This window comes from Coccinella septempunctata, chromosome 1 (assembly GCF_907165205.1).
Source record: "Coccinella septempunctata chromosome 1, icCocSept1.1, whole genome shotgun sequence".
Classification (NCBI taxonomy): Eukaryota; Metazoa; Arthropoda; class Insecta; order Coleoptera; family Coccinellidae; genus Coccinella; species Coccinella septempunctata.
Genome location: NC_058189.1, coordinates 15256946 through 15270480, shown reverse-complemented (window position 1 = coordinate 15270480; position 13535 = coordinate 15256946). Strand labels below are relative to the sequence as shown.

At 34.8% G+C, this 13535-nt stretch overlaps 1 protein-coding gene across 1 annotated transcript in view; it reads left to right on the top strand.

The window, feature by feature from the left end:
- Nucleotides 1-9945, top strand: part of LOC123322762 (coiled-coil and C2 domain-containing protein 2A) — a 52958-nt gene extending 43013 nt beyond the window's left edge. The window contains exons 6-12 of the mRNA XM_044910776.1: nt 1262-1609; nt 4032-4194; nt 5129-5287; nt 6125-6403; nt 6762-7028; nt 9351-9701; nt 9756-9945. Coding sequence (XP_044766711.1) covers nt 1262-1609; nt 4032-4194; nt 5129-5287; nt 6125-6403; nt 6762-7028; nt 9351-9701; nt 9756-9941 — 1753 coding nt within the window. The 3' untranslated portion in view covers nt 9942-9945. The remainder of the gene's footprint in view (nt 1-1261; nt 1610-4031; nt 4195-5128; nt 5288-6124; nt 6404-6761; nt 7029-9350; nt 9702-9755) is intronic.
- Nucleotides 9946-13535: the final 3590 nt, after the last annotated feature.

Below are 13535 nucleotides of genomic sequence, written 5' to 3'. Positions count from 1 at the left end.
GCTCCCTATAGTGTAAGGCGGTCATATTCCCAGGACAAATGTGTAGATCTGTGCGCCCATTGAAACATATCCCGGCCCATACCAAAACACTACCCAACTACCCACTCGGAATGGATGGACATAGCGACGATTACGGAGTATGCGTGGGATTGTCCATACCCTTATTCTTCGAGAATCTGAAAATCGTCCATATCTGGATTCATCAGTGAAAAGGACACTACGCCATTGATCATTCCAATTGATATGTTGCCTTGCCCATTCCAGTCTTTGACGCCTATGGTCACGTGTTAATGGAACTCCTCTTGATGGACGTCTAGAACCTAAATTCACCTCTCTCAAACTTCGTATGATGGTTTCGATGGAAACTTGAACCCCATCTGTATTTTGAAAAGTATTCCGTATCATTCTACACGTAGATGTAGGGTTTCTTCTCGCCGAAACGGTGATGAAACGATCCTGAGCAGGTGTTGTTTTTCGTCGCCCACCAAGTCTTTCAAACACGTAACCTGTCTCCCTGAACCTATTCCAAAGTCGAGATATCACACTTTGGCTGACTTGGAGCCTTTCCGCTACAACAACCTGAGTTAGGCCACCCTGTAACATTCCGATAGGCCTATTAGCCTCAGCGTTTGTTAATTTACGTCTTGGCATTTTCAGAAAACTCGTTTCAAATCGAAGCCGTTGATAAACTGACTTCATTTCAGAATAATGACATTCATGAAGCATAATATGCAAAGAACCAAACTTCAGAAAAAAGGCGACCAGATTGACGAAATGTCTCATACTAATTTTTATTGGATCGATTCAAGTTGTTATTGAGTTTTTAATGATTTTACAGCGATTTTCTCGAAGATTACATACTTTTAAAAACGATTGAATACGATATCCCTAACACTTGTGGAGCAGTTTATATATATCAGATGGAACAGATAAGGGATAGAGAAGCGATTCAAAAACTTTTTCGAAAAAACAGCGCTTACTAATGGGTCTATAGTTATTAATTTTATCATTATGTCCTGATTTTGTTTTGTTTACATACGTACATAAGGTGCGCAAAGTTTTGAATTCAAGATGATCCGAAGTTATCAGTCAAGTTTTCCATTCTTTATGAAATTTGATTTTACGGTGTATCAGTTTTCTAGTCTCATGAGAGAAATAAAGTGGAAAGTTAAATTTTTCTCGTACTTCGGGCACACAAGCTTCAATAATATTATACAATATTTCGTAAGAAATATCTACATCAAGATTCACAATTTTACAGACATCTCATCAAAACAATGACTGCCAACTTCTTCAACTGGTTCAGTTGGAAACCTCGTATGAGTCACCCTTTACCTTCATTAAAAAAATCCAATATTGAGAAAATCCAAATGAATGTTAAGGAATTGTCCAGTCTAGTCAGAATAACTATTAAAGTGTTAAATGGAGTCAATATACCGGATCGAGATGTGTCAGTTAAAAAAAGCCAGCATCTATTAACTGACCAGTTCCTCGATAAAAACAGCGTTAAGTCATATGTGGAGGTCAGATATAATGACATATTTGATAGAACTACTGCCGTAGAAGGTACTAACCCAGAGTGGAATGAGGATTTGACATTAATACTGAGGTGAGTATTTGTCCTTGTAGCAGCAGGTATTCTTGTAAATCGTACTAGTGTTCCGCAAAGCTTTTGTGTTTAAGATGCAGTTACCAAATCAGAAATTTGGAAGGTATACTATACAAAAATGTTGGTTTATTATTTTCTATCTTGATGAATATAATATGGAAATATGTTTTCTGTGAAATGTTGGGTTGCTTTATTAACAACGGTTGATTAAAATTCTCACATATATGTGCAGGAATTAAGTATCTTGTAGCTTTCTCAAAAAACAAGTAGGTAACTTTTGGTAATTACCAAGAAAGAAGGCTCTACAGGAGATCGAAAATACTCGGCTTCCTTTGATCGCCGCACGCCACGCCACACAAGCGCGCATTGTCGTAACTATCATAAAATTAGACAGTGCGATGCAATAAATTTAAATAATTTAATGCTCATTCACCGATTCAATTGAGTGGTGAAAGCCTCTAAAACACTTCCAGTGAACCATATAGGTATTAGAGATGAATAAGGATAAAAGTTGAAATTATTTTAAATTATATTTTCGGTAAAACTTTACCTATTACTATTATCAATTATACGATACTGCTAACGGACCCAGTTCTGTCTTGACTTTGCCGCCTTCTACGTCATTACCCTTCCAATCGGCTTTGAACTGAATTACAACTTCTTTCTATATACTCCTTGATTATTACAGAGTGCTGGTCTCTGTATTTTACCATTTGGCTCCGATTCTGTCTCAGAATATTCACCAATAAGTAATAGAGAGAAACGTTAGAGGTAATGTTTTAGTAAAAATATAAAATGATCAATGAGACTAACGTAACTTCGACTAATGAGAGTGAAAATGACAAAAGTGAATCTGAAAGCGTTACTGCGATAGCCATAACAAAAAGGGAAAACAGCAGCATTCACCAATGCAGAATACTAGTAGTGGCAATACTGACAGAAAGAAATTCTGATGTGATTCTTCTGAAATTGAGGTGGACACAAGTACCAACGGCGAAAATAATAAATAAGCCAAATTTATACTATGATGTATCCATGAAAATAAAAACGTGTAATACCTTAAGGTGAAAAATTGCAAACTTAGTTGGCAATTTGAGTTTCAACAAGATTATCCTTAATTACACTGATCGACAAAATTATAGCTTTGTTCTCCCACCTAAGGAAAATATATATATTTTGAATCTTCGTAGCCAAGGTATAAACGCACGATAAATAAAAAGTGGAAGTTAGCTCTTGTTGTTTTTTAATAATTATATTCATGATTTTTAACAAAAACAATGCATTATAATATTTGCAATGGTGTAAAAGATTCCGATCGCTTAGATCTTTTGTCTTTTCTGCTGTAGGACGACTCCAGTATTTCTCTAACGATGGACCAACAATAATCATCAAGCATAGAGGGTTCCCCTTTGCCTTGGTAGCGTTTTTCGAATGACGCGATGTCTTGATGGAATCGCTCTCCATGCTCTTCACTTACGGCTCCCATATTTTGTGGAAAGAAATTAATATGTGATTGCAAAAAGTGTATTTTTAAGCCCGTTTGCAACAGCCGAGAATTCTTTAGAGAATTTGCTCGAAAATTCATGCGCCGTGAATTATATACCGTTGCATACGCACTTTCGGTAGAATTCTCTGTTCAGTTGCATACAAAATAATCTCTGCCGTTTTCTTGCGAGAATTTTGTAGAGAATTCTCCAGAGAATTCTCGGCTGTTGCAAACGGGCTTTAAGGACATGTTGCATCCCATTTTTTGATGAGCCTGTAACATCGTTTTGACGATATTTACATATTGCGGATATTTGTGATTGCCAAGAAAATTTTTGGTCACTTCTACAAAGGACAACCAGGCTTCTTTTTCAAAGTCATTCAATGCTGCCAGAAACCGAACTTGTTTCAATAGTTTGTTTATTTATAAAGTATCGTAGGGTACAGAAGTGCGAACATGGACAATTCACGCATGTCTTTTATTTTGATAACGGGAGCTAAACAAACGTAAGTACTATTATTTTTGTAATAAGGTGAGGAATACCTAACAAAAAAAATATAAATCTCTTAGGTGGGAGAATCCTTGTTGAATAGTGTTATTTTTCATTCACATTATTCCAGCAAAAAATGTGTGCATTAAATAGAAATATCTTATGTTAAAATATGTTTTATTTCACACAAAAAAAGACGTTTTATCCTTTTCATTGTTAGTCAAGATATTTCATGGTTTCTTGTTTTCTTGACAAGAAATTACAAGTATTATTTCCTAGATTATTTCGAGATTCGTTTTAAAAGTTCAATTACACAAGAGTTAACTGAGATCGGTGCCCTTATTTCGTTATAAATGAATTCTCTGCGTGAAATGCATAATTTTTGGGAAATGGAGAATAGAATAATTTTGTCCTAGAACTTACCACAAGTTTTCATTTATTTTTAGTCCATCTCATTTCGATTACCTCAATCCTAACTCTCTGAGTGGAAATATAATTTTGAACGTCTTCGATGAAGTTGACCAAAATATACAAAATAAGGATGTAAAGACGAGGAATTGGTTAGGATCTCTTGAAGCACCTTTATCTGCAATTTGTAGTAATAATGGAGTAAGTGGCATTCGATGATAGAAATTCATTGCCTTTTCCCATATACGTATAGGTATTAAATATATTTTTATACCGGGTGTCCCAGAGCTTTTAGGCCAGCAGATATCTCAGTTACTTGCGGAAAAAAAAAATTGAAAAAAATATACTTGTCGTAGGAGACCATACGCTCTTTCATGCAGCATAGCAAAATCCACCCCCTGACAAACAACCCCTGAGAAACAACCCCTAACTTTTGTTTTTCAAATGGCACCCCCCATGTTTGTTTGGCTTCAACTGACAGCTCTTTTTAATTCTCAATCAATGATATATCATAATATGTAGTTGTAAAGATAGTCACTCGATAAAATTGAATTCGTTAGTGGGTACTGTTAATTGGACTGATCGAATTAGTCCACATTGTAGAGACAAGAAAAAGTGGATGTTGAAAAAAAAGAGTCAATAAAATGTTAGAACTTTTTGTGCTTTGTTTTATTATTGACTCTTTTTTTTCAACATCCACTTTTTCTTGTCTCTACAATGTGGACTAATTCGATCAGTCCAATTAACAGTACCCACTAACGAATTCAATTTTATCGAGTGACTATCTTTACAACTACATATTATGATATATCATTGATTGAGAAATGAAAAAAACTGTAAGTTGAAGCACAACAAACATGGGGGTGCTATTTGAAAAACAAAAGTTAGGGGTGGTTTCTCGGGGGTTGTTTGTCAGGGGGTGGATTTTGCTATGCTGCATGAAAGAGCGTATGGTCTCCTACGACAAGTATTTTTTTCAATTTTTTTTTTGCAGGTAACTGAGATATTTGCTGGCCTAAAAGCTCTGGGACACCCGGTATATTGATACTTGATCTTTGAAAAGGCAACATCGTATAGAGTAACTTTTTAGGACGTTTTGCTGTAGATATCATTAATGATTATCATAAATTTTCAGATGTGTGGATATTTTAAACTGAATACTCCCAACGTTCTTTTTGGTTATTTGAAGGATAATAATTTATCTTCGAGTAACCAAAATATCTTATCCAAACAAACCCATTTGAATCTACAAGTTAGTGTCCAACCGAATATCCCCAAACTCATTCCAAGTATTGTAAGTAAATATTGTTTTTATCAATTTTGTCCAACAGACTCAAAGTAATATAGATAGTGATATAGATATAGACATTATTTAGAAAGTAGTGTGTAAAATATATTGTATCTTTCAGAAATGGTGTAAAAGTGTAGTCCGTTCTACAGAGTATAAATGAATAGTCGCGAAAAAAGTAAGGGGTGGTTCCTTGTCAAAAATTTTTTTTGTTTTTCATATAATTTTTTTTGAGCAGCCTCTTAGAGCTTCTTGAAAAAATGACAATTTTCAATTTTTTCTTATAAACCGAGGCAGTATAAAAATTGTGGTTCTATTCCCCAGATAATTATTGCAAGGGGTTAAAAAAGCCACCCCTAAAATTTGTTTATTTTTATATATTTTCATATATGTATTATATCATTGGAAAATTAATTTGTGACAGCTTGATTCATTTTGAACAAATTGTTGTTTTGGAGAAAAACTGTATCAACAGTTACGTAGCGTTACTAGAATATAGGCTGGATAGTTATATCTTAATTTCAATTTACCTAGTAGGCGTATATCATGCTGACATAGGAGAACACCACCAAATTTGTTTGTGATTGCCACCACGCTCCAATAGAATATTATGTTTCTGTTACTTTTTTTAAGAAAAAAAATGCTTTTCAGCGAGATATTTTTCTAGTTTAAATCATAGAATTCATAGGAGATAATTTTTTTATTCAATTACTGCTAGAAACTTACGGGTCAGGAAGTTGTTTTATTACCTTCTTCATTACCCCTTATTAATTATCCATTAGGTTTTCAAGTTTTATCTCATGAAATTCTCAATTGTCATGAAACAACTAAATATTCTTTCAGGAAGAATTACCCAGCAGCGATCTACCATACATAACAGACTTCATCATCAAGTGGAATGAGAGTTATAATCACAGTTTTCCATCCAGAAAATTCTCAGCCATGGCTCTCAATTCGAGTGGTAAAACAACGTGTCTTGTTCGATATATCAAAGCGTTGGAACCACCTCAATTAAACAATGAGGGATTCGATGTGGAACCCGAACAATGTGCCAAATTTGTGTCACTCATTCCTTTCACGAATTGTAATCATTTCTACCAGAATGTTTGGCTCTCTACGGACGTAAGTATTGCATACCTATCCGAAAAAGTTGCTCGCATAAAACACGGGTATCACCGTATAGGTATATGTACGGAAACGGTTACCGAGTACTTTTATCAAAAATACAGGATGTCCCACGAATCATAGGATTCTACTGAAAATTTGATTACTAGGTACTTAAATTTAGGGATGGTTGGTGAAAACGGGCAATAAAATTATTATTATTATTATTATAAAAAGAATATTGTACAAATCAGATGGAATATTAATTTTTTATTTGATTCTCTTCAATGGACAATGAATTTCAATCAAGTTCCGCTCTAAAGATATATGGGATATGTAATTTATTTTTATGGAGATTGGTTTCTTTTTTCTACAGCAATTGCTCCATTTATTGACTGGTTCTGTAATAGATCATGCCGTTGCTCTCACTTGTTTCTTACTATCACTGAAACTAGATGTTTATCTTTTACTTGGATTTGGCATACCACATGGATCAACGGCTTATGTTTTTCTCTGTGAATATTCTAAGGAAACAGAGCTTCCCCTGTACTTCATCTTTGATGTTGTTTCTGGTGAGAAGATAAGTATTTTGGATACTTACTGCCCTCTACAGAGAGTTTACTGTGTAGTTCGAGAGCAAAACGTGAGTATACACCATGTTCAATCGAATTCGCTCACTCGAATATTTGGTGATATAAAAATCTTTCAGCAAATTTTTGAACGGAATTTTTATATTGCATATCAATTTGTATGAAGTTATAAATACTTTTTTGTACAACTCCCATTGAAAGTGACACATTTAATGACAGCCAACAGTGTTAAAAGTGATTGTTTACGTGGAAGCCTGTTAAAAATATTTTTACCACCAGTGTTACAAATATTTTTAGCACTTCATTTTTTTATGATGAAATCAGATAAAATTATAATAATAATTGCCAATACAGAGATATTTTGGGGAGTCTTGTGTCTTGCATCCTCAGAATGTGGCCGCTCCATCTGATTCGGGCCCTGCTTGTTACTTGAGTCTCAATTGTTATAAAATTGAAGAATGCTTCTACATTCGAAACTTTATGGAACCATTTGATGTTCATTATTTGTCTTAGATGACGTTATTGCGTTTGTTCGAGCTGTTTAATATGTCGCCTGTAGGGCGTCCAGCTTTCGCTTCCGTAAAGAAGCGTTAGGAGGACGACTGCTTTGTAAACAGCTGTCTTGGTCTTCAGATTAAGGTCAAGATTTTGTCCTTTAGCTTCAAGAATGCCGAATTGATACGGTTGCGTATTTCCGTGTCTAGGTTAGCCCTAGTATTTATGAAGCTTCCCAAGTATTTGGACTGCTCGACTTGTTCTAGAGTTTCATTATCCAGGCTGATATCTGTTTGAAGGCTTTCTAGTGGAATTACCAGGATTTTGGTTTTGTCGATATTGAGTTTATGGCCTAAAGCTTCGTATATATGTTTATTAGCGATAAGTGCGCAGTCTGCATATTGATGTTCCTAGCATTTTCTTTCCATCAGCTATCCTTGATTTTTCTTATTTCTTGGCAGACCTCGCGTTTTATGTTTATGAGACTTTTTTGGACTGCAACATCGCCAGGCTTGTTAATTGCTGTTTTCATCGCTTTGTGTTTTGTCTCCAAAAGGGGTGCGATATGAGATATGAGTTTTGCTCTTGGCGAACCAGTCCGGGGATTTTCGGGAGCGTTCTGTGCCCTTTATTTCTTTCGCTGTATTGTAAGAGATGATTTGAAGCGGAGCCAATGACTCTCAATGTCTCAATGTCGTCGTTATAATCCGGTGGTGGTAGGCTATCTTTTGACGGCAGCTGTGAAACTTTTTTTCTTTCTCTCTTTCTTTTGTAAAAGTGTTATGTATTAATAATTCCACTATCTACCCAGTTTTATGGCAACTTCAGCAATATTTAATCAAGGGAATTGTATTTAAAATACGTAATGTAAATTGTGAGCATGTAGTAAGAAACAGAAATACGTTAATCTGTTCGAGTCTGTTCTTCAAATATTCTTCACTAGTATAGTGAAAATTGCGTTTCTGTTAACTGAATATATTGAATATTTCGCCAATCAACTGTGTTTTATTGAAATCATGTTGAATTACTTTCCTCACGAATACATTTTGTCAAACAGAAATTATCTTGAAGAAAAATAGTAAGTACTCCTTGGAATCCTTCGATAGTGTTGAAATATCTGCAGATTCGTTTTTACAACGAAAATTCAAGTGTAATCAATCAAATATTCGTTAACAGCTGAGAAAATAGTCCGGTTCATTTTTTTTTTATTTTTTGATGGATCAGGAACACAGAGATGACTGTAATCTGTGATCGATATCAACGCAGAACAAAATAAAGCGAGACAGAAAGAAAATTAGATTTTCTTTCATAGAACAAGGATAGGACATGGTGGCGCCGCCACGAAACGAATCTCTTATTTTCGATTTAGTCTAATGTCATTCCATTCAAAAATTGACGAGTGCATACACCATGTTTTTAGACATCTTAGTCTTTTCTTATGTGGAAACAAGCATTTGCTTGTAACCATAACGTTGGCAACGTTTGCCATTCATAACAACCTTGTGATTATTTGAATATTAAAATGCATTTTGAAGTTTTGTCATTTCAAATTCGCCTATTTCATTATCAAAATGGGGCAGTTGTACAAAAAACATTGTATGGTTTTAGTGTTAGAAGTGATTTTGTTCACTTTTAACACACTCATATCATAAATAACTATATAACTTACTGAAATTTTTATATTTGAGTGAGCGAGGTCAATTAAGAATATTTATCATCTGTGCACAGAATCCATCTTGTATCGGCGAAAAACATGGCCAAGAAAAAAATAAAATATTCTTAACAATTAAGGATTATAAGAAGGAATTAAACTTGGAATAGCAAAAACTCAAACTTTTTTGCCATTTACGTCATTCTATGCATGATTCACGTTCTTGCAGATATGGGCCAATATCCAGAGAAATGATAGTGTTGTCCAAACAAGGTTCGATTTAACACGTAAATCAGACTGGTTGCCTTTATTCAATGCCGATGTCACTGCACCAACGAATTCAATTCATAACAGAATAGTATATGCCGTAAAAAAAAATGCCGAAGAGTTGGAGGTACAGCTGGATAGAAAAATTATGAAACTGATAGGCAAGTCACGGCCTTTGAATAGAACAATTTGGAATAAAAAAGTTTCGAACGTGATAAGGAATAATATTCATCTTCTAGACTATATTTTCATGCATAGCAGGTCGAATGAGGAGATAACCAACGAGCTACTTAGAAATATTTCGGAATATGACGTAAGTTCCTATCCTTTGAAATATGCAGTTGCTCTTATACTCACTGATTTTCAGGTTTGTGGTTACATTTTGAACATCCCTTATACGAATATATCGTCCATCCTCAAGAGAATCAAAATGTATGGGGTTCATTTTATAGATAACATAGATGTTGAATTTTCTTTAGCAGTTCGAATTGAAGCTCAGCCAGCTTTTGTAGCATCTGTTTGGATATTTTTAGCCATTGTTAAGGAAAAATGAGAAGTACCATTTGATTTTTAATTTGATATCAACTAATAGTAGATAATTCAAGAAAATAATTATTAAAAGATCGAAAATATTTTTGAGTCTTATTAATTACTGGGAGCATCCACCTGCTTCGCATGACGAATATCTTTTATTTTAATACTTTTTCCCAAGATGGCGACGGAAGGGTGGGGAGCTGAAAAGTAAAATTCAGAAAACGAACACAAAAAGATCCACTGGGACTTGTCATCGATTTTTCCGTGCCCCAAAACTACTTGACTGGATAGTTAAGGTGTCAAAATATGATCAACAGCAGATTAACGATATCTAGAGGCTGAGGAGCGTGGAAATAACAAAGAGTAACCACTCTGGTTACTCTTTGGAAATAATGCCACTCATGGTAAGTGTGAATGGCCACCTACATCGAAGAATCACACATCTGCTCTTGGCGTGAGACGTCCGAGCAATACCGATCAACCCACAAATATGTGTGAAATTTTTTATTAAACAAATGTTTTAGACATCGTGCCATTTTGATAAATATTGTTGAAAAGATGGAGGTACATATTACGAAAATTCCGAACATAGGGATTGCTATAAGAATTCTTTCTTATAGCAATCCCTATTTCTAGAGTCTTCTTCTAAAGACTCTAGAAATTTCATTACAGGTGATAAATTATCGAATTTTTATATGGACCGCTATCTGAATCCAGTGGCGGCTTGTCCTATGAGGCAGGTGAGGCAGTGCCTCACCAAATAAATGCTCGAGATTACACGTATTAATCGAATATTTTATTAATCCATTTCATCATCTTTTCAGTCCAATTTTCGAATTTTCCCATCATACCGTACGGCACTCTGTTTTCAATAATAATCCTGCTCAATCTTACGATTCTTCTATATTCATCCCACTTCCTCTTTGAGAAGTAAGAGGTTTGAGGCATGCCTACGCGCATCCTTGTCTAGCGCGTGATCTACATCGATGCGACGCGAATATATCCACACGCCTTTGAAAGCGGCTTCTGCTTCTAATGATCATTTTGAGGCATGCCTCGGCTCTCGTACAGCGTACTTTCCATGTCCTCGGCAAACTGTAATTATTCTGCACTGTTCGGGAATCGGGAGATAGCGCTTGGATATACCAAGAATACGTGAAGTTTAAAAGAATTATCAGGCAAAGAATTATTTTCCTATGTGTAGATATGTATACAGAGTAATTCCGAAGGTGAGTTTTTTTTTTCAACGGAATAGAAGTGGTTAAAATGAAGCGTTTCACCAAGAATAAAATATCCGAAACTCTTAAAATGAAAAAGTTGAAAAAAAAATCGAAAATTATTACTGAAATAGATCCTAATACACCTTAGACCGTTTGTTAGGTGAATTATCGCAAAGCAGTGAGAAAATACTTATCTCCTGATTCGACCATGTGTTTTCGTTTAGGATGTTGGCTCGTTCGATATTTACGTGGTAATGAAAATGGGAACTTAGGATTGCCGAATTTTTCTCATTATTTTTTTACTAACTTTAGCCCGTTTGCAACAGCCGCGAATTCTCTAGAGAATTTTCTCGAGAATTCATGCGCCGTGAATTCTTTACCGTTACATACCCACTTTCGGTAGAATTCACTGTTCAGTTGCATACAAAATAATCTCTGCTGTTTTCATACCAAAATTTGGTAGAGAATTCTCCAGAGAATACTCAAAATCTCACCAATAAAATTGGTTTCAATTATTCACGATTTTTTCCACAATGGGCATCACAATCTTCTTGTTCGAACATTCCAACAATCGTCCTGAAAATGAGATGAAATGGGAAAATATCATAGCACTTTTTCAACATAACTACCATAGCACTTTCAAGAAACTGCCTCGATTTTCTAATTTTTTTTTTCATCCTGAATTGAACGATATACCAATTATGATTATCTCAAAAGTGACCTGATGCATCTAATCCGATGAACTTGGTACTGAACCATTCATTGTCCAGCCATATGTTTATATGTTGTGTTTCGTTTTTGCGATGACGGAGTCATCTTCCACAGTACCGTACTTGAAATTTAATGAAATTTCGTCGAACTTCTAGGAGTTGTATCTCAGCCATCTTGGATATTTTATGTAGACAATTTTTGGTGAGACGACTTATTTGATGAGTTCCAAAAAAAAGCCTTACCTTTGAAGACACCCTGTATACAGTAGTGTTCGCTTACAACGGCTCCGTTTTCAGCGAACTTTCGCATATAACGAACCAATTTTTAGAGAATAAAAATAATAGTTAATTCCTGATAGCTATTTACATTTATCCTTTATTGCGAACTTTGCTTTTAGCAAACCGTTTTTGGCGATCCCTTGAGGTTCGTGTTTTTTTCTGATATGCCTCACCATCTCATAGTGCCACGGGCCGCCACTGTCTGAATCAGTTCATACTACGGCACTACGTCTACAAATTCTCAGTCCCCAATATAGTGACAAAGAGTAGTATGTTCTGATTCGGAGAGTGGTCCATTCGATAATTTAACCCTTTCTCTATGGTTATTTGAATGCGATTTTCTTATTTTGAGCAACTTAATACGCAGATAGATGCGCATCGGCCTGTCAGACCACGAAACTTGACCAAAACTTCTGTCAAAACAAATAACAAAACGAACGATACTATTTGTATGTTCTGTTTTAATCATTCATCTTAGGTTTAGTGATATATATCACTATATGTATACCAGAGGTATTTTTAGAAAAGAAAGTTTATTATTATGAAAATGAAGTCAGGTTGATTGTTAATTTGGTCTGCATAAATCTAAAATCCCACCGCTGTCACCAGTGTAATAATGCACCCCATATCTTGATCAATGGAAGAGCGGCTTTCCACTTGAGAAGGGGTGATTATTTTCAAGATGTTGAAACTCAAAAATTGAATTCCCTCTAGAAGGGAAAAATGTGTATTCGGCCCGTCGTGCGAAGGACAGGTCTTGAAGTTAATTTCTATATTTTTTTTTGAGGAAGAAGTTTAAATTGAACTCATTTATAAAATTAACAAGTAAATCTATTGAATAAATTAGAACTTCTTAAAAAACACGCACATGGTCGATGACAACCAACTCAAATCTTCAAATTCTTAAAACACATGCGAAATAATAAGCAATATCTTCAATAAAAAAAATCTTAGGTTAAATTCTACTTCCCAACTTATAATACTTCAACAAAAATATAATCAATTAATTTGGAGGAAATTTCAGGACTCTGGACTATATTCCCGTTTTCTCTGAACTATGGAGGGTACCCTCCATACTCTGAACTCAAAAATATAATTTGCGTTCAAACCTTAAAAATAATAATGGGATGATATTCTGAGTCGAAATTGGTTTATACCACCACATTAGGTACCTATTCGCAGAGTAAAAATATGTTAATCTTCCAATAACATTTAATTCTAGAGTAATTTTCAATAAAAAAACATTTTAAGGAATATACCAAGCAGATTCTCGCGAAAATCCGAAAAGTTTGAATCATCAAATTTGAATGAAGCTAGTAATTAAGCTCAAAATAAAGGATAACAACTTTCCAAATTCCATAACCTACTTCAAACTGTTCTGACATGAAGTAGAAATGCACGTCC